General features: G+C 40.5%; 1 protein-coding gene across 12 annotated transcripts in view; it reads left to right on the top strand.

Moving 5' to 3' along the window:
* The window catches only part of RELCH (RAB11 binding and LisH domain, coiled-coil and HEAT repeat containing), a 129,385-nt gene that overhangs the window by 62,880 nt on the left and 38,864 nt on the right, over positions 1-27,641 (top strand). For 5 of the 12 annotated variants that reach the window (XR_012799146.1, XM_075585871.1, XM_075585866.1 and 2 more), the window contains 15 exons: positions 909-1,000; positions 1,954-2,259; positions 3,062-3,137; positions 3,598-3,693; positions 3,839-3,862; positions 10,654-10,766; positions 11,281-11,371; positions 17,447-17,518; positions 17,894-18,034; positions 18,908-19,072; positions 19,412-19,559; positions 22,531-22,614; positions 24,950-25,106; positions 26,148-26,271; positions 26,834-26,882. Coding sequence is in view for 11 of the 12 variants with exons in the window: in XM_075585871.1 (XP_075441986.1) it covers positions 909-1,000; positions 1,954-2,259; positions 3,062-3,137; positions 3,598-3,693; positions 3,839-3,862; positions 10,654-10,766; positions 11,281-11,371; positions 17,447-17,518; positions 17,894-18,034; positions 18,908-19,072; positions 19,412-19,559; positions 22,531-22,614; positions 24,950-25,106; positions 26,148-26,271; positions 26,834-26,882 (1,738 nt within the window). In the remaining variant the exon portion in view is untranslated. The remainder of the gene's footprint in view (positions 1-908; positions 1,001-1,953; positions 2,260-3,061; positions 3,138-3,597; positions 3,694-3,838; positions 3,863-10,653; positions 10,767-11,280; positions 11,372-17,446; positions 17,519-17,893; positions 18,035-18,907; positions 19,073-19,411; positions 19,560-22,530; positions 22,615-24,949; positions 25,107-26,147; positions 26,272-26,833; positions 26,883-27,641) is intronic. The other 7 variants (XM_075585876.1, XM_075585875.1, XM_075585874.1 and 4 more) reach the window with 5 other exon arrangements.

The raw sequence follows: 27,641 nt of genomic DNA, 5'->3' as shown, positions 1-27,641 counted from the left end.
GAGGAAATAAGTCTGCTGCTGTTGCTGTTCAAAGATTATGGCTCAGATTCACAGGTCTAGAATGAGGACAACAAAAGGGGGAAAAGCGCAAAAACTCTGTGTAGTATTTTAGGAGTATAATATTTGTATCAAAATAATGGAAAGATATGCACGTACAGCAAGACTATATAAAACAAGCGTTTTCGATATAAAACCATATAGATAATTTCCCCCAGGATTGGGCAAAGCCTCACGTAACCAAAAGGTGAACAAAATATGTCCAAAATATGTCCCTGGGATACATTTTCGACACTTTTTTTTTGGTTACTTTAGCTAACCCAGAATACAATTCAACACTCGTTTGTCTACGTGACCCACTGGATTCTACATCCAATGTTTTTGGCGGTGACGCCATTAGCACGCGTCTCGCGATGGACTGCCCGAAGTGTTTGGAACCATTTCTCCGGTATCTGGGTTGCAGGTAGCGATACTCCCCCGAGTCTGGATTGTAGGCATTTTTTTGGGCAAGACTTTCTGCCACCTACTGATTCAGTGATCGTGGTCACTAACTGTTCACCTCCAAATAATACTGTGTTCTTGACTGGGCGCTGACATGAGTCTTTGCCTGATTCTGGGGGAAATTATCTATACGGTTTTTATATTCAAAATGTCATATCTTCTTTCAGTACATGCACATCTTTAGAATTATTTTGATACTAATATTATACTCCTAATATACTACACTGAGAGTTTATGCACTTTTTCTGGGGGGTTTTGCACATATTTGAACATTTCAGCATCTAATAAGCATAGCTTTTCAATGCTAAATATTTCACGTGTACCGCTCTAGTTTCAAATCTGCATTTGATGAGATTAACTGCAACCTCGACTACAGTAATGTAACATTGTTCTTCTTTTTTTGTTCTTAGCAGCCTGCAATCGTGCAGGAGCTGGAAAATCAAATTAGCGTTTTCTACAACGAGAAAGTTACTTTGATGGAGCAAATTAGGAATCTTGAGAGGTATGTATTGTGGGATCACAATAGTTGCATTTGATCTCCATTGGGTTGAGTGGTGTAGAATGGTCAGTGAGTGTAGGTGACATACAAGCTTTCAGCTGCCCTCTTTCACAGGCAATCCCGACCTGAAACCTTCTTCATTGCTCTGCTTCTTCTGCTAAAGGAGTAAGGTGAATAGGATCTGGAGGCACTGTAGCGTAAAGCAAGGGAATGAGGTTTCCGTATAGTGCTTGAACAGTGTTCTTGAAACAACTAGAGTAGGCAACCTAATCTTTTTAAAGCCAGCTGCATAATTGCACCAATTTCATAAAATCTGACTCCTTGAATTGTCCATTTAAAGCAGCTATCCAATTTATTGAAATAAATATTTTAGTGGAAGTTTAAAACTTTTTAAAACTATAGTTGTAATTTCTCGCGTGTATAAGTTTTTTGGGTGTATTTTTATTGGATGCATATTATCTTAATTTTTTTTAAATTTTTATAAAGACCACACGTTTTAAGAATTCTTTTAAGGAAATTCACTAAGCTTCCATAAGGGGTATCGCTTTATTAGCCATTCAACTCAATAGCAGTTGACGCAGGATCGGGATGCGGATACCCCCTATCGGAGCTTAATGAGGGATTTGTATGAACCTCTTCAGCCATTTTAGGAAGCCATGTAATTTCTAATCTAACTTGGTAAATGAAATAAAAGTCGCTTCCTAACAATTTGATCCGGAATCTGCAATCTCTAAAAATAAGATCTCCATTTTCTGTATGTCAAGGTAGTTTCCCCTGAATTTCTTACGTAAATGTTTTCCACATTTCCTCTTAGAACATCTATTAACATCATGAACATATTAATAGAAACAATATTACTGCAATGAGACATATTGGTGCACTTTTGAGATCATGGCATGTTGTTGCTGTTAATATAGTTTTAATTAAAACATGTCAACGTGTGCTTCCTTTTTAAGGGAAATTGAAACTCTCAAAACGGAGAATTCTGCTTCAAGGGTTAGCACTGCAGTCCATCCGCTCCCTGATAGATTGCAGAGCCAGACATCAGAGGAGAATGACCACTACATAGATATCAGAATTTCCCCCAGCCACACTAAATGTGAAAGAACAGAGGAAATTAGTGCTGTCGTGCAAACAGTAACGGAGATGGACTCCCAGCCTTCACAGGAGATTCCTCCCAGCCCAAACCTGAAGATCAGCAAGACAACACCCTTGTGTGCTCAACCCAGTAAAGGTGGTGTCCAATTCGATAAACCTAATAGGTGAGGTGTGGCAAGAAGAACTGTGTTTTGTTGCAAGATCAGTAACGAAACAAAAACACAGGCATGCAGCATTTCTAGCAACTTCATAATGCTTTAATCCTAGGTATCACTCACTGTGTAGCCAACAATGTACATAGTAGGATCTGTAGATACTGGTCAATCTGGGCAAAGTGGCAACCCCTGAACACTGAAATGACAGCAGCTAAGTTGCTTGGTCATTCTGCAGCACGTTGCTTTTCATCTACAGATGGGGCTTGGACTTGACAGCAAGCACAAATTATTTACTTTATATGTGGTTATTTTAATTCACTGCAGCACAATAATCTTTCAGTCGCAGCAAGAAGCCTCTCTCAGGTGAATTACATTTTCTAAAGGGAAGTTGTGGTCTGTAGCACATTGGGGAGTATCATAATTGGTGTGTGAGTACACTGATCAGTCACTTCTCATAACCTCTTACATTTCACTTTTTTTTATTTTTTTGCATCATGTGTGCTACCCACGTGCGTTCCACAGAGGAAGGCCTGTAATGGATGAAGCAGAGTATTGTTCTCTTGTTACTTGTTGAATTATGTTGTCCATTCACACCTCTCACCAGGCTACATGTCTTTTTAAAGCTAAAGTCAGGCTTAGTTTGTACATGTAGTTAAAATAGAAAATTGTAAATGTAGAACCTTTTATATTTTGTGCCAGTAGAGACATGGGAGTCTGTTCATTATAGCATGGTGGTCTTTTTTTTAAATTTTTTATGTCCTTGTCTATTTACTGAAATGCACTAAAACAAATTTTTTTTTTTTGTTTGAAGGAACTTGTCTCCTGCCTTTCTTCAAGCACTACTATCTTTTTGCCGAATGTCAGCAGACAGCCGATTGGGTTCCGAGGTAAAACCAACACGTATTGTAATAGGCATCATTTGTGGGCACCTTTTTCGCTACTAGTTGGAAGGTTAACAACATGACACCGGACAAAAGTTCACGTTTATGGTCTGGGTCTTTTCTCAATCAATATAATTTTCTGCTTGGAAGAATAATTATCATAATTTTTATTTATTTATTTATTTATTTTGTATAGACCTCCAGGGATAAAAGTTACTTGTATTATTATTTGTGTTACAGTTAAAAAGCTGATGGAGCTTAAAATATGGTCTATAAGCTTTTTTTTTGGTAGGGAATGCTTTTATTATTTCTGATGGTATGCAAGGGCCACTGACCACTTTGTCTTGCATGTCGAATACTTATTCTGTTTCTTTTACATGCTTGGTTATCTTTGTCCGCCCTAAGAATCTCCATAAGGAAGCATAATGATTTTTGAGCGCTCAGTAGCTGTCTCTTTGAATCCTAGGTGTCACGGATTGCAGACAGTGAGAACGGAGTCATGCTGATGCTGGGACGCTGCCTGCCTCACATTGTCCCAAACGTGCTGCTCGCAAAACGAGAGGTAAAACACCATGTCCGTTTACCATTCCCTAACCTGTCCCTATTATTGTGCATTTTTTAATATCCAAGTTTCAACTTTGTTTAAAAAAAAAAATCTCTACTTTGCAATCACATTCTTACTTTTGTGCATGCCTCTCTGCTTCTAGAGAATGGTTGTGCACCTGTGTCAGGTGAGTTCAGTAACACTGCATGCTATCCTAACTTCTTCCCTATGTGCTTCAGATACACTTATCCTGCTAGTTGTTAGCCCTGTCCTGCTGGTAAATGTCAGTTATGCCTACTGATCAGAGTTGCCTGATACCCAGTATTTACCTGTCCTCACCTGGTGTCAATGCATAATGTCACAATAGCGAAGAAAGAAAAAGCATACATCAGCCAAGTATACAGTATATAACCAGGAGTGATTTGCTGCATCTATTATATGCATTTATAATTTGGTGTGTGGTATATGGAAATAAGGGGAAGCAGCACCCACATACTGTACTAAAGGACATTTATAAATCCACCACGGTTGGCTCCTTTGAGATTAACACCTGGATTTTCCTGGCTGGAGCCAGAGGGCATTTTCTTTTTACCCTCTCAGATCCTATTTTTTAAACATACAAATTGGTCACAACATTTGGATGGTTCTCCATCCCCTGTCCATCCGTTTCCTTCTATTTGACGTACACATGCTTCTCGAGAGAGGGTGATCTCCATAACGTCATTTCAGTAATTCTCATCACTCATGTCATGCCACATACTCTTCCCCTCCCCCACAGCAGTGAGCTGAAGAGAGCACCGTAGTCTTTGTAATTTGGGGTGGAATGACTAGAATAATTCAGAGATCGGTAGGGGTTTGGATTGTGTGACAGGATATCTTTATGGTCATCGTTATGATGATCACTTCTTGTCTCCTTTATGTTGGGGATTTGTGTCACTGGGAAGATTTCTGTGAACACACCCATTCAGATTACAGTCTATAAACTGGTATTGGTTTGTACAGTGTCAAGTGCGAGCACCACTTTATTTCCTATGTGAATGAAATTATTTCTGGCGTGGATCAGCTTAATACATCTCAGTATGTTTTGTTTGATGATTGTAGTTTCCCAGTATCTCGCATGTATTCTTTTAGATCCACAAATCAGGCTTATTTTTGACAAGCAAAGGTTCCCATTAATCATAGAAACCCAGATATGGAGATGGACCGTTTTAAAGTGTGGATGGTGAGACATGCCTCCTTGTATTGTCTGCACTGTGTTCATTTACATGGACATCCCCAGTCTTAGCAAGCTCAATGCAGGCTTAAAATATTTTGGCCAAATGTGACCTATATTTATGAAGAAAGAATATAGACAAAATACATAATGTACCAAATAATTTGTCATATTGGATGTAGCATTGTAGCCTTTTTGTCTCTTCTTGTACTGGATTAAGTCCACCGGTACATACGTGTGCGCTACATGAAGATTCGAATTGAGTCAGCATTTTTCGGAAATAGTATTCCTGTTTGCTCAGCATGTAACGCAAAGTGTTACCTGTGTGCTTTACGTCTATCAATTTATGATATGCCACACACTGATCTTATGTTTCGCTGACTATACTATGCATTGACATGATCCCCTTTTCCAATTAGAACCGATATGTTCAAAAAACTGGCATTGATCCTCCAGTAATCAATGATATATTTATTTTATCAGTAATTCCCTTAGTAGAAAGACGTTCAAATTTGTATTCCTCTAGAGAAAGGTGGTAAATGATTTGTGCTGCATATTGACGATTGCTGCTTTTGGGAACATACAGTAAAGAATCTGCTGACTTTGCTGCATCATAGCAAATACAGCAGTACGTCTTCCTCCGTTCTACCAACATTCCCGCTGGAAGCAATACAGGCTGTGCATGTCACAATCTTTCCAATAGTCTGTTAAAGTATAGTTTCCAACCGTAAAGTGAAGGTTGTTAATTGGAATTTTCATTAGCTGGGGCTAACATTGTCACACACATGGTACAAGTGTGTACCAAACAAATAAGTTATGCAAAATATTTATTAATAATCCGTTCAACTTCTTTTTATGGTGGGGGGAAAGGGATCAGTGCTGGGTTTCTGAGCCGGTTGTGCTTGGCTGAATGAGTTTGTCAGCGTATTCCCTCCTGACCTTGTCGGGTAAACCCCACCAGTGCATCAATACCTTCCAAAACTAGTCGCAAAAACCCAGTGATGCTTTAATGCCTTGCAAACATTTTCCTTCCCACGTACTCCTTGCTGGATATGAATTTATCTTGATTGATAAGGTCCATGCTATATAACTTCTTCTTTTTTCTTTTTCTTTTTTGTCAGTTTTTAAAGATTGAATAAGGACATTTAGAAAATTTGGGTCAAGGTGTGAGGGTGATTTTATTGCCGGCCTAACCCCTCTCGGCTGGGGAAAGGCTTGTGTCTTAGTTCTCCAGTGTGACATTCCTAAACCCACTAAATCCAAGCACCATTTTGTAGCTAAGGATTGTTTGGTAAAATCCCCTCTCAATGATGTGTAATAGCTCAAAACTAGATGAAAAAGGTAATCCCCATTAGGAAGGGGCTTAAAGAGCAGTCCCGCTTTACTGGCCAAACCATATTTTCTAAAAGACTCGACAGTGTAACTGACTTCCGTAAACACATTTGAGGTTGTGCTGAAAAAGCTGTGTATTACGACAGACATACGCTTATAGGGTTCCATGTTTAAATGGATATAAAACAATATGTAGAACAATTTAGATCAGATCAGCACTCAAATATAAATCAAAACTTGCTACCTCACTAGAGTATTTGTGAAGTTATTTGCCTTAATTATAGTTGTTTATTGTAAATTTACTTTTTTCTAATAAATTATTTGTTTCAACTAATGAGGTATCAAGTTTTTATTTATTTTTTGAGTGTTGGTCTGATCTAAATATTTCTATGTATGTGTATTGTACCTGATGGTGAAGGTACTGGACCTTAGCACCATGGTCAGTGGAAGTTCTGTTTTTTGTATTTTACATGAAACAAAATGTGACGCCGAGTGCTCCTATCCATGCCATTACCCAGAATCCCTTGCAGTGGAAGCATTGTATGTTAAGCGATAATGGATAGACGGTGTTTGCAGACCTGTCTGAGATGTGAATGCACCACAAGTGGTATTTTTATTTGCTGTATCACCTTTAAAACATTTAACTTGGATTGTAAGCTCTTCGAAGCCGGGACTCCTCTTCCTAAATGTTAATTTTTATGTCTGCTGCACTTATTCCCATGACCTGTTATTTGTATTATTTGTTATGTATATGATTGTCACGCGTATTACTGCTGTGAAGCGCTATGTACATTAATGGCGCTATATAAATAAAGACATACATACAATTTTTTTATTTTTTTTGCATCCTTTTTTTTTTTTTTAAAGTTTTTAACTTTTCTGTGTGATCCTGTCAAACAGCATGCATGTCTCCACCCATGGCTTTCGGAGCCTCGTCAAAGGAACAAGGTTTTTTTTTTAAATTGTGGAATAGTAGTAGATCCTTCTCAAAATAGTAATACCTCACAGAATGAAGTAACTAGAGAAGGTAAAAACCCCTTCCAACTTTCAGATGAACGGGATTGCAAACGTTACATTTTTATTATTATTCTTAAAAGGCATCAATCAACCAACCAACCAGATTTTCCCCTTTACCCAAACTGCCATTAGAGCAGGGGCAGGCAACGTCAGTCCTCAAGGGCTACCAAGAGGTCAGGTGTTCAGGATATCATTGCTTCAGCACAGGTGGCTCAAGAGCCACTGATTGAGCCACCTGTGCTGAAGCAGGGATATCCTGCACACCTGAGCTGTTGGTGGCCCTTGAGGACTGGTTTAGAGGAAGGACTGCGCTTTTAAATAGTCAATGCCTCAGTGCACCTATTACTGCAATTTGAACATGGTTTTCTCTCCTCCATGCATTCTTTCCCAATATCATATTGTTGCCAAGATTTGGGGATTTTAAAACAAAGGTAGGTAGGTTTGTAGATTGTGAAAATATTGAAAAAAAAATTTGGTATCCAATTCCTAGAAAAATATTTTAGACTCCATAAGCTTGGCATAGTACTGGTACAGTATATTATTGTTTCAATCCTCTGGTTTGCCTATATTGTGTCTGTATATACAATGTATATTGTAATATGACCGTACATACAATTACTAAATGTAAAGCCGCTTTAATTTAAACTACTCTCAAAGCAGTCAACATGTGCATCCTTGTCAGTATTATATATATATATGCGCCACTAAGTGCCACTTGGATTGTGTCTTGTGAGGTATTATCTGGGTATAATACTGACAAGGATGCACATGTTGACTGCTTTGAGAGTAGTTTAAATTAAAGCGGCTTTACATTTAGTAATTGTATATATTTGTATAATTGTATATATATATATATATATATATATTATATATTTGATTTACCTTTATTGAAAACAAATTACCTAAGCTGCCTGTTGATTAATTCTCCCATGATCGATCAGCAAAGATCCTGCTTCCCAGGGTTCACTAAATGGCTGCCTTCCAGTTTCATGCAATCCTTCAGTCAGTGTAACTCAGCAACTACAATGTATCCTTATATTACTAAGGTAACATTATCTATTGTTACAGTTTGCAGCTCAAACTGCTGGGAATATTGGCAACAAATTACCGCAAACAGGAAAGGGATAGAAAGATCTTGCACTGCTGGGGAGGTGGCTAAAACCTGCAATAGAAATCAAAGGATGCTCATTATATTAAAACTCATTAAAAATGTCAATAAGCGTTGAATGAATTTTTTTTTTTAGTAATTGTTATCTAATACTACAGAACTGAGTTATTTAAAAAAAACAAAAAAAACTTGTAGGATATTGGCTGGATCGCTCCTTTAAGTGCATTTTTGTATTTAATAGTAGAAGACTTAAGAGACCACTAGAGGGCAGCGCAAGCAAAGACAATGTACAAATCACTTCAGCTCTGCCAGACACTATTGGATACACTGCTTAAGATATCAAATTAACCTCTCCATGCAAGTGTTAGTATGGATCATTTTATTCATATAGTGCCAATGTGTGTACGCAGTGCTTTACTAATGTACAAAACAGGGTAAATAAAGTATAGACAGTGGGAGTAAGATATAATAAGATAAGATGTAATGTTGTTCATTACAACATAAGGCAAAGGGAGGCCCTGCCCCGAAGAGCTTACAATCAAAGTTAACGCAGACCAAAAGAGGGATACACTGTCTGGTTTGAGGCAGCCGTCCATGGCTAACCTGTACAAACAGAGGCATGCAGAAGGGTACGAAGCCTTTCAAGCACTCAGGACACAGAGCCTGTTGCTAATGCGAGGTTCAGAAGCAGTGTTTGTGTCCGCTGGAAGAAGCTGTAAGGGGCTCTATGCCACTTCAACTGTGCTCTGTAGTGGTTTTATTATTTATTTATTTCTTCAGATTTTTTTTTTTTTTTTTTTAAAGCTCCCACAGCAACTAATTTAGGATTTGAGGTATTCTCTCGAGGACAGATGGCAAATGCAATTGGGATAGGTGGTTTGTGCCCTTATATTGTTTTAAAACCTTGTATTTGGGACCCACAAGTCCAGTGAAACAGCCTTTTCAGTTGAAAATCTCGAATGTCCTCAATTGAAAAAACTAAACCCGTAATTTGACAGCGCAAAACATACGATATATACCTGGAAGAATAATAGGAGCGCTTAACTTTGCTTCTTTCCAATGAAGATTTGGTGTTTAGGGGAGGGATTGTGCTTCGCTGTTGCCTCGTGCTGTTATGTTCTTTGGGGTTTATTTGAAGATTGCCATTCCCCTATGCTTTCTGCAACCTGGGCTACAGCAGTACATTTTTCAGACCCATATGAAGCCCGTAGGTACTTTATGCTACAACCATCTTCATATCTTCATTTACATGTCTGGCCGTATTCATAACAAAGAACTAACATCCTTATTTGTAAAGTATCCGCGCATACAATGCTCGTAGTTCTACACAAGTCTGTCCACACAACTCTTTCATTTCTACAGACGTTTTGTAGACCCTGCAACAACTGTGTTTAAAGTGTTTCATTTGGACACACCATTCCGTTGCTGGCTACCTAATCTATCATTATAATGTCATTTAATGTACCGCAGATATGTGAACTTCCTTCTGTTTGTTTTTGCTTGTTACCAACTTTTCAGGAAAAATTGCTGGTAGGCTTTTCATAGAAAAGATGGGAGAAACTGTTGTGAAATGAACTTTTATGTGTCGGCTTTTTTTGATTTTCAGAAAGTTGTAATTAGAAGTGGCTCTTGGGTCCTCTTACTCATACTTACATACATAAGCACATTTGACAAAAACTGTATTTTATTCTGTGTGATACAGGAAAAAAAAAACCTAAAAACTGGCATGTTTCACATCCAAGACATTTCTCACGTGTATTTCCATCCATTATGCGGGAACAGGAATAGGCAGTAACAATCTGTAATCATTTTATTTTAAAAATGTTCCCCGACATTACTCTGCATATTGTATACAGCAGGGGTGCGCAAACTGCCTGCTCTGCACCACCATGCCTGCTGCCCCCTGTGTCGGGCCCCCTCTTACCTTTAAGGCAGCGTCAAATGACAAAGTGGGGTCGTGTGACGTCAGGTCACGTGACCCTGCGGCGTCGCCATGGCGACGTGTGGCCCGAAGACGGCTTAGTTCAGGTAAGTGAGTTACAGAGGCCTTGCGCTGAAGAGCGCGGGGGGGCCTCAGTAACCGCCGCGCCCCCCAGTTTGCGCAGCCCTGGTATATACAGTATGCTCTTGAAATGGCAAGTATCCAAAGAGGGTGTGTTCTGTCACTGAATAACATTAGCTATTAGGACAGTGGATGTTTGAGAGGATCGTGTCTCCCCAGCTTTGGTGCAGTGTGTCTTTATCATTTCTGTTTGCCTCCCCTTGATATGCTTTCTTCATCCTCTTCCTTTGCACCACTGACGTATAGGAATTGATACCACTCATACTTTGCACCGCCTGCCTCCACCCAGAGCCCAAAGAAAGAGACCAGCTCCTCCATATACTGTTCAATTTGATTAAGCGTCCAGATGATGAGCAAAGGTATGTATTGTTAGTTTCACACGTTGTCCTGGGAGAGTTTCTTTCGAAAATAAAAAACCTTTCTGATCTCCGCTTGTACACTGCCTAAGGGATTTATACCCCCTCCAGTTCTCAGGGGGAGGGATTTAAGTTCTCAGTATGGCCTAGCAGGTTGCTATAACAACATATTAATATAAATAATTTGCCAGTCATTTTACACAGACAAAGCGCTTTCTGTCCCTTTACACAGTTTAACGCACGAGTAATTACATTTTACAAGCGCTTGAACTTCCCTGTGACCTGCCCATCTACTGTATGTGTATTTTATAGCAATCACAACATGAGAGATCACAATACAGATTTGTTTTCTGAGTATTTCATTATTTATTTTGTTCTTTTAACTGTTGATTACCTTAAGGCAATTATTATTTCCAGGCGGGTTTTAAGCTCATTGTTTTTGTTCTGAGATTAACGCGAAACATACTTTCACGTGACTATTAGGATGCTGATTTGCAGGTTTTCCTTGAACTTGTAGGCAAATGATTTTAACTGGATGTGTGGCGTTCGCTCGTCATGTGGGACCTACGCGAGTGGAAGCCGAGCTTTTACCCCAGTGTTGGGAGCAGGTAACTATAGTAGCTCAAGGTTTTGCTACGTATTCTAATGTAAAAACGTGGACTTGTGACTAGTTTGCACGGCTGTCCCTTGTACTTGCAGGTTTCAGTCGGTCGGTGCCTGGGTTTCCTTTTCTTCTCTTCCTAATTTATCATGCTGGTTTTTCTCCGACCGGAGGCACTATGAATGTCTTGCACTAAGAGAGACCGTGATGGCCAACTGTAAACCTGTTCTAATATGACCATACAAACACTGAATACCTTTGTGCCAAGCGTATTTGGCAAGATGCCTATGAAGATATGGTCATAAGTGTATAGATGTAGGAGAGGAGCTCAGCACAGTCATTCGTAGTACTCACTACCTTGTGTAGTGGTGGGTAGTACGTGTGTAATGTTTATTGAGAGCAGAGGGGATGAATGAAGGGCCAAGTACCCCCTTCACTCACCCCCTCTGCCCCCAATAAACCTGCTATTGTGCCTTAACCCCTTAATTGCCTTAGCGTCTAGCTGCTAAGGTAATGAAGCTGCTTACATTTTATTTGTATTTATAGTGTGCTTGAGCAGGGGGTCTCCTGAGCTGAACAAGGTTGATTTCAGCCTCGGGGACCCCCTACTTCCCGAAATACAGGCCCTGTTATAGGGTGCCGGTATCCCTCTGCTTTGTTTAGATCCCACTGTCACGTGTCCCACATGATTTTAACATGGGGATACCGGCACCCCACAACGGGGCCTGTATCTCGGGAAGTAAGGGATTCCCGGACCTGAAATCAATGCAGTTCAGCTCTGGAGACCCCCCGCTACATTACTGCAAATGTTTAAAATGTAATTAAAACCCTGCGATCGCCTGTTAGAGGCGCGTGTCTCTTAAAGACAGGTCGTCACCGGACAGATTAACACAGCAGGGACCCCTGCTGTGTTAATCCGATGGGCCATTAGTCTGCTGCGGCAAATTTTTGAAAGCATTTCAGGGAGATCTGGAAAACCAATTCGAGAAATGATCGGATAACGGCCGCTGCATCTGTAGGTGTTGACTGCCCATGTAAAGGGGAAAAAGTCCTCTCTCCTGTTTTATACTCGTAAGTTTCATCCAGGAAACATTGGCCCTTCTCAATTCTGAAGGATAACAATTAGAAATTCTTTAACAGGTGCACAGTTTGCAGCATTTTTTTTTTTTTTTATCTAGCACGTGGTAAAATGCTGAAAAGTGTACAATTGAATAAACTTCACTGCTGATCTAAACATGTAGACAATATTTGCATGTTTATTGTGTTGTCGAAGTTCCACGCAGGAATGTAGTGTTGTCGCTTCTTGTATTACTGACCATGCTCTATGCACGGTATGTATCTTCTATTTGCAATTGTTCTCTATGAGATGGTGCCCCATTTACAACTCACAAAAGAGAAGTTAAGGGGAAATTTTGGGGATGAACAATGAATCATTGTTAAGGAACATAGCAAGCGTATAAACATCTTTTGAGATTAATCTTTGCCGTTGAAATATGTGCATATTTATTTGCTTAGTGCAACATTGTTTGTGGTTCTTAGCACTTGCATCCAACAGCCCGTGTTAATCGTTAAATTCTTAGTGTTTGTTTAACTTCCTTGACAAAAAGTTGTTTTTCAGCCAGGTGTACTGTACACAAGTTATATTTCATTTTTTCACTGTTCCCTTTGAAAAAAACATACCATAAAATAGTACCCTGAAACCACTGCATGCCTGTGTTTAGCATTACACACAATTAGCTTGCAGTGCATTGCAGTGATCTATTTATTGGCTTTACATTGCTAAATATGCTGAACAATTGTCACTTAAAGTAACAGTGTTCCAGTTGGGATTGCTTATTCTGCAAAAAGCAATTAGAAGATTCATGACCTCATGACTTGTCAAACAGAGGTGTGTGTGTGTGTGTGTGTGTGTGTGTGTGTGTGTGTGTGTATATATAAATATAAGTGTAGATCTATTTATCTCCCACACACACACAATGGAATTCCTCAGCAGAAGGGTAGGTGGTGCTCGGTAAAAGTAATGAATAAACGTCAGTAAAGATCACAAAAGTGCTTAAATATCTGCACCATCCTAGGAGTTAATGTTTATTTAGTCCGATATGGACATATCCTGACATTTCGAAACCCCCCACCCCTGAAGAAGGTCCCCCTGGGTGCAGAAAGTCAGGATATGTCTGCATGTTGGACTAAATAACCACTTATTCTTTAACTGTGTGAGTATTTTGATCACTTTTTTTTTATCTTCATTGAGAGAGATATCTTTATACAGCTCAACCCCGTTATAGTGCGATCCGCTACATATACACTTATAACGCGTTCTGAGTGTGGCTCACTATTTAAAAACATGTCCAAGGTTTTTTTTTTTGGTGGTTTTTTTAATAAGCAAAATGACGCAGTGCGAGGACTTACCCGGCATCTGCTGCTCTCTCCTCTCTCCTCTCTCACTGCTTCATCCACGTGTGTGGCGCACATATGTGTGTGTATAATATATATATATATGTATGTATATATATATATATATATATATATATATATATAATATGTAGAGGTACAGTACCGTGTTAGACAAGCTTCAATGATCAAAGATGAATAGACGATACATGTATGTATATCATTCAATGCTTTATTGCTAACGGACATGCACACACACACACACATTTAAATTTTAGCATACCATACAGGAATTGAACCCATGACCCTTCATACTCTAGTACCGATTCTTTACCTGCTACACGATAAGATTGGTGTGATGTCATTGACGCTATTATCAAACATAACTTATATTGCACAGTAGTGTGTGTGGGCAATAAAACGTTGTATGTTATTTAAAAAATAAAACACCTTGGAAATGTGCGCCGAACACATGGACGCAGCCTGATGAAGCAGAGAGAGAGCTGCAGAGAGGAGAGAGCCGCAGATGCTGGGTAAATCCTCGTGCGGCTGCCATTTCGCGATCCTGGTTATAACGCAGTCTCATTATGTGGACCCCGTGCACCGCGTTATAACGTGGTTCAGCTGTATCTATCAATCTATTTACATGCTGCTTGAAGAATAGCAACACTCCAAAACAATGGAGTAATGCCACATATCATAGATATCCTCATCCACAAGAAAGGAGACAAGGAAGCTATCAAGTACTTCAGACCAATCAGTCTGCTTCCAATCACTTACAAGATTGTTACAAAGATTCTCACCAATCGACTGCAACAAACCCTGGATTTTGCCCAGACTAGAGAACAAGCAGCATTTCACAGTGGATACTACACAATAGTCCACATTCAAGTCGTACAAGAAGTGATTTGCCAAAATAATAAATGCAATATACTACTCAGTTTAGGATTTCATGATTAAAAAATATTATTTGATTCCATCTACACCTCAGCGGTCCAAGATGCATTAAGGAAACGGTGTTGAAGCGTAAATTGATATTATAAAGAACATTAATGAGAATGCCACATCACACATTAGATTACATGTAGATACTTGCAAGATAAGGATCAGCAAGGGAGTGTGGCAGGGAGACACCATGTCACCAAAGCTTCTTGCAGAGAAACTTGAATTGTTCGAGACATTGCATTGGGGAAAAATGGAATAAAATCAACTGTGAATATTTGAGTCGCCTATGATTTGCAGATGATGTTATTTTTGCCACAAGTCAAGAAGATCTCCAGCAAGAAATTGAAGAACTCGCTGAAGCAAGTAAGAAGTGTGCCTGATCAACAAATGTCACGTCTGCAAAGATTTAAATAAATTGAAATAACTAGAATAAGTCAAATTGTCTACGTTGGATGGCAAATAACAATGGTTAGGAACATTTTGAATGAAATCAGTAGAAGAATGAAGATGGGATAGAGCACATTTTGAAGAAACGACAATATTTCAAGGGAACCTTTCTCTGTGCCTCGAGGAAAGTTTTTGACTAGTTTATTCTGCCTGTGCTCACGTATGGGTGTGTAAATTGGACCCTAAATGCGAAGATAATTCAGAATCTTCAGACCATGCAAATAAGTATGGAGAGATTTATGCTGGGTATTACTCGAAGGGATACGAAAAATAATGAATGGGTTTAAAACCAAACAAAGGTGAAGAAGTGTAAATGACAGCGTGCCTGCCTTATCACAAGAAGAAATGATCATCACTAAACAAACATGGTACTCGACTGGCTTCTAAGGGAGATTAAAAGACCAAGATGATGACCAAAACTGGGATGGGAGGATGAAATCAGAAAATTTGTTGAAACAGGGAAACCAGGCTTGCAACCGCAGTAGCTGGAAGATCATTGGGGAGGCCTTCATCCAGCAGTGGATCAGCAAGGGCTGATGACAATATGCATGCATGCTTAAATACAGTGGTTTGCAGAAGTTTTCACCCGTCTATATATCTATACTAGCTGAGAGACCCGGCGTTGCCCGGGGGAGGGACGGAGGGGGGGAGGAGGGGAGGGGGGGAGGAGAGGAGGGGGAAGGGACAGTGGACGGTAGGAGGGGGAAGGGACAGTGGACAGGAGGGGGGGAGGAGGGGAGGGGGAAGGGACAGTGGACAGGAGGGGGGGAGGGACAGTGGACAGGAGATGGGGAGGGGGGAGGGACAGTGGACAGGAGGAGGGGGAGACAGTGGACGGGAGGGGGGGACAGTGGACGGGAGGGGGGGACAGTGGACGGGAGGGGGGGACAGTGGACGGGAGGGGGGGGACGACAGTGGACAGGAGGGGGGGTGGGTTGCTTACAATTTCCGTGTCCCTCCTCTCCACTCACACACACGCACAGTGTAACACACACACACACACACACACAGTGTCACACACACACAGTGTCCCCCCCCACACACAGAGTGTGACACACACACACAGTGACACACACACACACACAGTGACACACACACACACACACACACACACACGTCACCTCTCCTTCCGTCCGCCGCCATCTTACTCCGCGAGGGAGGAAGGGGGTCCTTCCGGGCGCCGCCATCTTAGGCGCTGCTTGTCCACTGCCTGTCGGAGCACCGGGGGGAGGTGAGCGGAGCACTGGGGGGAAGAGCTGAGCGGAGCTCCGGGGGGGAGAGCTGAGCGGAGCTCCGGGGGGGAGAGCTGAGCTGAGCGGAGCACCGGGGGGGAACTGACACGGGGAGAGGAGAAGAGCGCTGGGGCGCGCGGCGCGTGCTTGAGAGCCGTGGGGGGTGTCCCGGGCGCTCGCTCCGCTCCCCCACTGACTGTAGCGGCGCCGGGGGGGGTGAAAGCGCGGGAACCAGGGAGACACTGGGAATGTTGGTTCTGTGTGGTGTGATCTCTCGGAGGAGCAGCGGCCACGTGCGGTGTCCGTTGGTGATGTGATGATCACACAGCGCTACTGCCTCGGGGGGGGGGGGTGCGGTGTCCGTTGGAGAGGTGAGGATGAGACAGTGCGGTGAGGTGTGTTAGCAGTGTAGGCCGTAAGAGGCGGTGTGAGCGTGCGGTGTGTGTGGTGTTGTGTGAGGGTGTGGAATGTTGCAGTGCTGAACGCAATAAGACTGGTACCTGATTGTGCAGTTCTGTCGTGGTAGCAGGCGGTCAGGGTTTTCTGGGTTGAGAGCAGTGAGGGTTATGTGCAAATCTCTCAGAGCAGTGAGGTTTAGGTGCTGGCAAGCGTTCCCAAAGCTCAGTGAGTGAGGGGTGGGACAGTGTGGCAGTGGTGTTGGCCGCAGACCAATGAGAGTTGTGCGGGGGCGGACCGCAGACGAATGAGAGGTGTGCGGGGACGGGCATGGCCTGAGGTGGAGTGACAGGCCAAAGGTGCAATCAGATTGTCTGTAGGGACACAGGAAGATGCAGACAGGCATACAGTGCTTTCACTAATATATAATAAGATGTATATATCTATTATACACAGACGTATATAAAAAAATATTATTTCACACCCCGGGCCCATGTGAGAGCTGTTGATGCAGTAAATAATAATAAAAGTGGTGTGATACAAGGACCATGTCCTCTCTGTAGATATGTTCAGGCAAGATCTTTTTGCCACCTGTTATTCACCTTCCTCTCTGCTTAAGTATAATTATCTGTAGCTAAAGTTCATATTGAAGTTAGAATTCTGTCTTGTAGATCAATCACAAATACCCAGAAAGAAGACTGCTCGTGGCAGAGTCGTGTGGGGATCTAGCTCCGTACCTCCCCGTAAGTCTCCTTAATTTCTATTGCTTTCCATAAAATGAAACCTCAATTTTTGTGTAAATATAGATGTAAAAAAAAAAAAAAACTTTGTATAAAATGACAACATACATTATAATAGGACGTAGATAAATAACTTCCTTCATTTTGAAGTAAGCAAACCCAGTTTCTACTTTGACTGAAATTCAGTGGGTTAAAGCTGGTCACCATGTGTTAACCTAGCCATTGACTGGTTTCTGAATTAAAAATGTGACTGTAAGTTTTGGGTTACCATAATATCAACTATATATTTGATCTTGATATAAGCTAACCAGCTTTATTTTCAAGTCTTGTATCTTGTTTGGCCAAGCATGCCAAAGCCAATGATCCCTTTTCTTCCAGAAGGAGATAAGAAGTTCACTTGTGCTGTCAATGCTGCAACAAATGTTGATGGAAGATAAAGCAGACATGGTTCGGGAAGCTGTGATTAAAAGCCTTGGCATCATTATGGGGTACATTGATGATCCGGACAAATACCAACAGGTATGGTTCACAAGACTGTAGTGTTTATTTTTTTGAATATGATTATGAAACTTGGTGTTTTCTTTTTAATAAAATTGAAAGATATATATATTAAAGAATGTCACTTGTGAGCACATTCACATGTCTTAGACAAGTCTGCAACCATTATCACCTAGCATACGGTGCTTCCACTGCAGCAAGGGATTCTGGGAAATGACATGCAAATGAGCACACGTGTAACCTTTCGCCTGAAATCCATTTACATGGGACCCATACAAGCAAATGCTCTGCTGTTCACACAGCTTTTAAGCACAGCATGGGACTAGCAAAGCAAGTCAAACCACTCACAGACATGTTTCAATCTTAATGGGTATCATCAGTGTGAGGTTGGTTGTACTGGCTTTGCAATTTTCAAGATTGGGTGGGTTTATCATACACATTTTAAATTACATGTCTGTGAGAAGGTTTGACTGGCTTTGCATCTAATCCCATGCTGTGCTTAAAAGCTGTGTGAACAGCAAAGCATTTGCTTATATGGGTTCCATGTAAATGGGTGACATGTCATTTCCCAGAATCCCTTGCTGCAGTGGAAGCAATGTATGCTAGGGGATAATGGTTGAAAGGCAGAGTTGCAGGCCTGTCTAAGACCTGAATGTGATATTCTTTATTGGCTATATGCCAACGGTGGAGGTTTTTTGTCGCCTTTTTCACTCACATAACTTAAAGTGTGTGTGTGTGCGTGTGTATAAATATCTCTATAGACATATATCAAAAGGGTAGGATAGAATGGCACCGGAGGCCATATTGACAATATATACAATTTAAATGTGTATGTGTACGACAGGATAAATCGGACACTCGTTTACTAGTTTTACCATGTCTTTTTCTCATCAGGGTTTTGAACTTCTGCTGACAGCTCTAGGTGATCCTTCAGAAAGAGTAGTGAGTGCAACTCATCAGGTGTTTTTACCAGCCTATGCTGCATGGACCATGGAACTGGGCAATCTACAGTCTCACCTTTTTCCAACGCTTCTTCATAAAATTGAAAAACTCCTCAGGGTAGGTGTTTGAACAAAGCCATATTTCATTTGTTCAGTGCCCATCCCTTTCTGCCTCCCTACCCGCAAAGGTACAGCATAACACAAACCGCTGCAATGTTGCATGGTATTGTTAGGATTAAAGCAGTTGACATGAGTTAATACCACATGTTCTTGGCTGTTAACTGTCCCAGCTATAACTCTGTAAAGCCAAAATCGAAGTGAATATATAACAAGGATGTGGAAAGATTGTCCTCATGGTTTTCTCACAGAGGTGGCTGTGCTTTCAGGAGTTTGCCTTGCTGTGTAATGGTCCTTCTGGAAACATGGTTCTTTTTCAGACTGTGTCTATGCATTTCAGGAAGGAGAGCACGGGCTGGATGAACACAAGCTACACATGTATCTTTCTGCCTTGCAATCTCTTATCCCTTCACTCTTTGCAACTGTGCTGCAGAATGCCCCGTTTACAAGCAAAGCCAAGCTTCAGGGTGAAATACTTCAGATAGAAGGTACGAACAACCACATATTCTTTCAAACCACATGGGTGATTATGGTGGTCACTTAGGCGGCCGACCTATTTAAAACCTTCACCCTGCATCTTTCCCAGCTCTTATTTCTCACGCACCACACATTTCAAGCTCTCATTTAGTGACCAGCAGCTTTGTCTTGAATTTTGTCTTTCGCAACCAGTGGCAATAGTAGACATTTTGTCCTGTTGGTCAGTTGTTGAGTTCCACAGTGGTTTGTAAACAAGTGGGTGGTTTATACCCAAAGAAAGAAGGGGGGTGCGGGAAGTTTGATCTGCTTTTTCCAACTTCTAGCGTGGTCTGTCTGCACACGCTTAAAATAGATCTGCCAGCTATGTGATTTTCCTTTCTGCATCTGAGTCAACTATTCTAGCATGTGAGCCTTTGTAATAGCCTCTGCTTCTACAGTAGCTTTTCATAGTTTTCTGCATACAGTACTTGTTTCTGGAAGAGATTTCATTTGTTTACTGGTATATTTATATTTCCTTTAATCTTCCTCCCATCACCTTCTCTTGCCGGCAAGATGCAGCCTTAATTCAAGCTGTAGGTGGATTGCTATGTTTTCTACCAAAAAAATAAAGAAAATCCTGATTCACTGGAATCTTGTATTATATGCAGGTGGTGGTTGTTGAGAGATGCGGGCAGCTCAGGAAACCGGTTGGTGTATATGCAAAAAGTACAAAATAGAAATATATAACACCGTTATAAAATGTAAGCTGGCTTATTGAATATATCGCCCTAAAGGTGTATACTCACACTATCCAGTATACAAAACAGCGTTTGTGCCCCTCTGGGGAGATCCTTCGGTAATGTGGACGTATTGTTGAACAGTTTTTTTCACATACTGGTTGTGGTACCTCAAAAAAAAAATGACCACAAATGTGTACATAAATGGGAATGGTGCACCTTTTACAACTTAATGAAGAAGGAACTTATGTTATCAGAAGCTCATTTCTAAAAATTACTTTGTATATTTTTCCTGATGGTCTTAAAGATGCAGACCAAGCAATATCCTACGTGTTATTTTTTTAATAAATCAGTTCTGTACTATGAGAAAATACTTGTAGCACATTTTTTTTTAAACAACTCTGAATTACATTTCTAATGTATTATAATAGAGCAAGCCTTTTTTGTTTCTATAGCAACCTTTTACAAAGTCACACTGACTGCAGAATACTCCTCTGCAGTCATTTAGTGAACCCCCGGGCCAAATCTTCACCGATCGGCGACTTGGCTAATTACTAATTTTGTGTGGATTGTAGTGATGCACATTTTAAAGGGAAAAAAATAATTTAAAAAAAAGAAACCGGCAGCTTGGACTGCTGCATTAAAACAGCCTACCACACTGATTATTTATTTAATTCAATTTGTTTGGTGTTTTTTGTTTTTTAACTAACCATAAGCTTTCTAAAGCTGTTTTTATTTTCAAAACCTGTTGCTTCATTCAGGAGATATAAGCATGTTTAAATATTAGATGGGATGTTTAAATAAAGCTCGCATCCCGAAGCTAGAGATTTAGAAAACCATATATTTTTTTGTAACACTAGAAAAACATACTTAAAAAAAAAAAAGAGCAAGACATGCACAGGGGGCAAGATACTAACAGTTTGTGACGTAACCTCAGAGAGGCTTCTGGGGGGAGAGTGCTGCTTTTACATCTGAGATACGTGATGCAAGTAACGTCATCGGCACAACTGGTCTGAGAGCTGTTATTGTAGGGTGGATCTTTTACTGAGGAACAAACTGCTGCAGCAAATAGTGTCCATTGAGCTTAAACTTGAGACATCTAGATGTTCAATCGTATAATTACCCAACACTTCATTTTCTCCACACACACTCTACTTTAACATGCTCCTGTGTGTGTGTGTTATATATATCTATATATATATAATTTCCCAGAATCCCTTGCTGCCGTGGAAGAACTGTATGCTGGGTGATAATGGTGAAAGTCAGAGTTGCAGACCTGTCTAAGGCCGTGCTTATAGTGCCGGCGATGCGACGTCGCCCGAAAACAAATGCATTGCCGCCGCGCGCGCGCGCGATGGAGCGAAGTCGCCGTTGCGAAAACTGATAGCCGGCAAAATTTGATTTTTCAAGGGCTGTCGCGTCACGTGACGACCCTTGAACCAATCAAATTGCCGGAAACACACGACGACGCCCGGCGAAATATAACTTTAGCCGGTGACGGCACTATAGGCACGGCCTAAGACATGCAAATGAGCACACAGTAATGTTTCCATTTGGGGGGAGGGGGGAGTGGGGCATGGGGTGTGTGTGTGTGTGTGTGTATCTCTAATGATTTTTCCGTGCTCAAGCCCAATACTTGAATACATGCAGTACATGTGACAAGCGGAGAAAGCTTCCAGTTAGCTGTATGCATGCCTTGGAAGACATTGCTGGATGCACAAAGCCCTGGTATGGTGGCACGGGGCTATGTTATATGGGGCTGCTTGTACCCAATAGTGTAATAGAAATAGGAACATGGCAGCATTCTGAAATTGTATTAAAGCATATGAAATATATCGAAACGGAAGAGTAGCATTTTTATTTTGAGTCTTGCGTGCTCATGGCAGTCCACAGTTGTCAGATGTGCAGACATTCTTTCATTTGACTACGTTTGCGTCCTCTGCCTAGGCAGTTGTGTAAAAATAGGTATCATTTGAAATTTGCTCGACTCCATTTTGAGCTTTTTTTTTAAATTTAAAAATAGAAACTACTGTATACCTCTGATTATTTTCTTATTGCCTTTCAAATGGCACAAAAAATTTAGAGCTGTACTTTCACAAAAACTGCTGTGTTAGCCACCACACAGCTCAAAACGCTTTTGAAAACAGGAGTTTTAAAATGGCATCTCCTAGCCCATAAATAGTAACCCATACCTGGCACTTAAGACGCACATTGTCTGTCAGTGATTTGTTCCCCTGTAATTGCTTCCAATTCTTCTTATGTGCAGGGCAGAAGACCTGTTCTGCCGATGACCTCCACGTGGGAAATGCATTGCTGGGCGGGAGTGTCGAGAGAGGAAAAGAGCCCGAATGTGTGTAAAAACTGCACTTCTTAAATCATAAACCGGCTGCTCATTAAATTCCGTCTGTGCTTTAATCAGTGAGCAGAGAATGAAACCAAGTGTGTGGAAAAATGTGTTGTGTGATTTATGCACCGAGAATAATCAAGCAATTGCACGTTTAGCTAAACATTTATGCAGCGTGCAACTCCAATGTAAGATGCGGACAAAGGATTTTCTTTCTTTTTCTTTGTTAACTCCATGTTGTATTTCATTTTTGGCGTTCTACTTTTCCATGGCAATGGTACAAAATGTTGCGTTATGATTAAGGTGTCCATAATAGCTCAGATCTTTATCTCGTCAAGATAGTTTAAGCCGTGTAACACAACAGGAAAGTGGTATGTTTGTTGTTATAACAGATTTGTAACCATGAGAGATGAAAACATAGATTCATAAAGGATCAAGAACTGAAATTCTCTACTCCGTACAGGGATAACTTGTTTTGTGCAGAGACTTTTTTGAAAATCCGTATTTAAACATGAAAAACAACATTGTTGTCTATTAATGTGGCATTGTTTAGTTGCTAGAGCATGCAGTATTGCTATTTACTGAGGTTAACCGCTGGTAGGGCATCATTTTCGTTTGTCTGTCCATTTCATCCTCCCACAATTTCTGTATGCAACACTGCTTCTTTATGTTTGACATTGTCATAGTACCTATGTGTTATTGGCTCCCTCACCCCTCCTTACCTTGAACCAACACAATGTATTAATATATGAACCGGGCGGATCTGCAGAATTTCCCCTCCCGCTCCCTGAATTCTCTTCTACAAGCCAAGGTTTATAATATATGACAGAAGATAAGTCTGATTGCTATACAGTAGCAGACATGCTGCTTTCAAACTGATGATAGTTGATGTTTCGCTGTTTTAACAGTGCATCAAGCTATGCCATGTACTGCTTGTCATTCACTTATAAGAAAATGTTTTGCATAATGACTTTATGGGTATTCTCTAGAGATGGCGTGTCTTGTGAGCGGATTTGGATCAGCCGGTTCCTTTGGCCCACGGATTTCCGTGGATCTAACTCAAAAAGGGCGATTCGCCTTTTTCCGGATTTTCTTTTTATCGTTGACAATCCAATCCACAGATTCCGCAATCCGTGATCGGATTATTAAAATCCACCAGCGGATTGTGGAATCTGCATATTGGATTATTAAAATGCGCCAGCGGAATGTGGCATCTGCATATTGGATTATTAAAATGCGCCAGCGGATTGTGGAATCTGCATATTGGATTATTAAAATGCGCCAGCGGATTGTGGAATCTGCATATTGGATTATTAAAATGCGCCAGCGGATTGTGGAATCTGCATATTGGATTATTAAAATGCGCCAGCGGATTGTGGAATCTGCATATTGGATTATTAAAATGCGCCAGCGGATTGTGGAATCTGCATATTGGATTATTAAAATGCGCCAGCGGATTGTGGAATCTGCATATTGGATTATTAAAATGCGCCAGCGGATTGTGGAATATGCATATTGGATTATTAAAATGCGCCAACGGATTGTGGAATCTGCATATTGGATTATTAAAATGCGCCAGCGGATTGTGGAATCTGCATATTGGATTATTAAAATGCGCCAGCGGATTGTACCCAATGGAGGTTTTTGGTTTTTCCGCACAGATTGAAACTGGAACAATTTTACACCACAGAACAGATTTTCAATGGAACGTTTGGGAAATTTACGCGAAATGGATTTCGATTTGTTTGAAGTTTTGTCATTATCAAGATAGAACGCTTTAGTTCCCTGTATTTTTTTCTAAAAACCTTCACACTTTTTATACTTCACTTTTGATGATTGATCATTGTATAAAAAGTCACTTTTGCACTGTAGTGAATAAACTTAACCTGGCATCGTATCAAGGCTGATTGTGACATTGGGCGGCTGATTGTGACATTGGTTACATTTGTAAGTTGAAATGTGTAACATTGGCTGAGTCTGCCAAAATATCTAAAGTTGTATCTATATAGGCTCATTACATTTTATCTGGTAGTGTTAGGACTTGCGAATAGGATCTGCCTTGTCGTGGCTCGCAAGCTTACAACTCTTTGGCCAAAGGGTTAAACTTCCCTTTTTCAAGAGAATATATAAGTATTTTACTGTGTATTTTTGTCTTGTTGGATGTAGCATTGCGCTTCTCTGTCGTATACATTACTTTTGAAGTCTGTGTAAACTAGTCTGTCCCTCCGAACTGACACTCAAGACATGCCCTCCTCCCCCAGTTTCTCACACACGGCCTGGAAATGTCCTCTCGATATTGTAGAAGTCGGTGCCTGATTTTTGTTTGCGCTGCTCATTACAGTGACCAGATTCCCTCGACCCGTGTCGCCTCTTCAGGACGTAGCCACCATCATCGGCAGCCGCACGCAGCTGGCTGTGCTACTTCAGCTTTATGATCACCAGCTGGAGCACGAGGGCACCACGGGCTGGGAAAGCTTGCTCTGGGTCGTCAATCAGCTGTGAGTTTATTTTCTGCATGATATTGCTATGGCAGTTGTATGAAGCCAATGTATTTTGTACTTAATAGGTTGCTTCCATAGATAGGTAAAAGTCAGTTTCATTTACATCTTGCGTTGTAGACTGCCACTAAATAAGCCCGGGGAGCTGCACTTCCAGCCCACTGAAGCTTCTTCTCCAAAGAGGAAATCAATATCTACTGTAAGGGCCTCCCAGTTTGTATCCTGGTGATCTTATTCCCAGATTTATAATGTACCTGCTTCTTCAAAATAGAAATAAAGAATTCGAAAAAATTGAAGTGCCTGATACTGTGGTCTGAAACATAATATAATAAACCACAGGTTAATCGATGGTAGTTGGATAGCTTGGGACTTGAGGGGTATTTATTTATAAAATGTTTTACCGGGAAGTAATACATTGAGTTACCTCTCGTTTTCAAGTATGTCCTGGGAGCTATGATGACAAATAATACATGGTTACAAATACACATTTAAATAAGTGAACAGGATATACCTTATATACTGTACAAGACATTGCATGCACAGTTAAAGATAATATATATATATATATTATAGGCGTATGTAACAGTTACAGACCAGATTAAAACGTGAGACTGCATTAGTTTTGAAAAAACTTAAACTGGTAGCGGCTGTGACAGTCTCCAGTAGGTTGTTCCAGTTGTGAGGTGCACGGTAAGAGAAGGAGGAGCGACCGGATACTTTGCTGAACTTTGGGAACTTGGAAAAAAAATATTGGAGGGTTGCAATTGTATATTCGGTCTAACCATTTTTGGATGGATTTGATCCTTCTTGATTTTAAGGTTTTATCAAATGTCGTTGAAATGAAACCATTATAACTAGGCAATGTTACAGAAATATGTTTACAGATCACTACATAATAACATGATTGAAAATGTCGTGTGATTTGTTTAGGGACGTTCCTGATGATCAATACATGCCAATTGTCTTCTTCACTCTTTATTTGATTTTATACAGAAGTGATGTTCTTTCCCTAAATCTGTTATTTTCCCCCGTATCTTTCAGACTACCACAACTCATAGAAATAGTTGGCAGAATCAATGTTGCATCCACAGCCTGCGTGCATGAGTTTTCTAGGTTTTTCTGGCGGCTATGCAGGACGTTTGGAAAAATATTCACGAACACGAAGGTAAAAATCGATTTTGTTTAATAATTCATTAACTGTTAATGACCTGAAAATGTATCTGTGATGTTGCATAGTTGATCTAAGCGCTTTATCGTGTAAACTCTGATAGGACCGAATTGGTGCTTTTGCAGTTTACAAAATAAGGCCTTAAATGTAGCACTTCATGCACCGTGTGTTTAGAATCACTCTGGTACAAAAGATGGACAACGTCCGTGAATTAATTGTTCCTGTATAACAAAAGTAAATGAAAATATCACTTGTGCGCACATTTACATGTCTGACAGGTCTGCAACCCCGCCTTTCACCATTATCTCTTAGCATACAGTGCTTCCACTGCAGCAAGGGAGTCTGGGAAATGACATGCAAATGAGCACACAGTGTCATGTTTTACTTCAAATCCATTTTGACAAAAGTAAAATCATTGCTACATTGATACCACAGTTAATTGCTTTCAGCTCATGACATGTACTGTATATTGGGCCCATCTCACACTTAAAATGGTAACACAACTTCAATTGTTCAACTGGCACGATTTGCTAAACCTACCAATCCAATTACTCTGTAGGTAAAGCCACAGTTCCAGGAAATCTTGAGGCTGTCAGAGGAAAATATTGGTAAGTATTACGTATGCAATTCGTCTTCTCCTGTGCTTAAACAAATGAGTTTGAAAGCAATAAAATGGTAGAATAAGTGCATTTTCTTTCATTTTCTGATGAAATATCGAACATGACTTTTTTCATTACAATCTGATCTAGCGTATCTTTCTCTTGTTATTTGTAGATATTTCACATTTTTTATACTAAATCGTTATTAGGATGCTTTTGGTGCAATGGTACGCTGATAGCAGCCTTTAATGGAGTTTTGTTGTTGTAATAGGAAAGTATTCACACACCTTTACTACCACTTTTAAAGTGGCTTTAAAATTGAATATATGTTCAATAGCTTTGCAAATCAAGGCCCGAAAAAGCATGAATGGTTATCACAATACATAATGTATACATTTTTGTGCCAGAGCAAGTTTGGGGTAGCGGCTGAGGAACAAATACACTAGCAATTCCAAAGTAATAATCAAAGACTAATTATAAAGCCGTTTTTAGAAACCATTTTGGCCATGTTGGGTCATGAGTACAGAAAGGTTTTACGTCGAAATGGATTGCCCAAATAGTAGAGGTGGTGGAGTACCATATAAACAATTTCAACATTTAATAAAGGTCTTCTTTCACGATCAATGGCTTGGTTTTTTTTGTGCCTAAAAGATATGTACTGGTACTTTCAGCCAGGAAAAAAATGTATGTTACTCCATTTTTGCTGAGCGAGAACTTGCCGTACGTTGATGATGAAGCACTGGAAAGGTGATAATGTATTATCATACA

This window comes from Ascaphus truei, chromosome 2, assembly GCF_040206685.1.
Source record: "Ascaphus truei isolate aAscTru1 chromosome 2, aAscTru1.hap1, whole genome shotgun sequence".
Taxonomy (NCBI): domain Eukaryota; kingdom Metazoa; phylum Chordata; class Amphibia; order Anura; family Ascaphidae; genus Ascaphus; species Ascaphus truei.
This window is presented reverse-complemented; position numbering and strand designations above follow the sequence as displayed.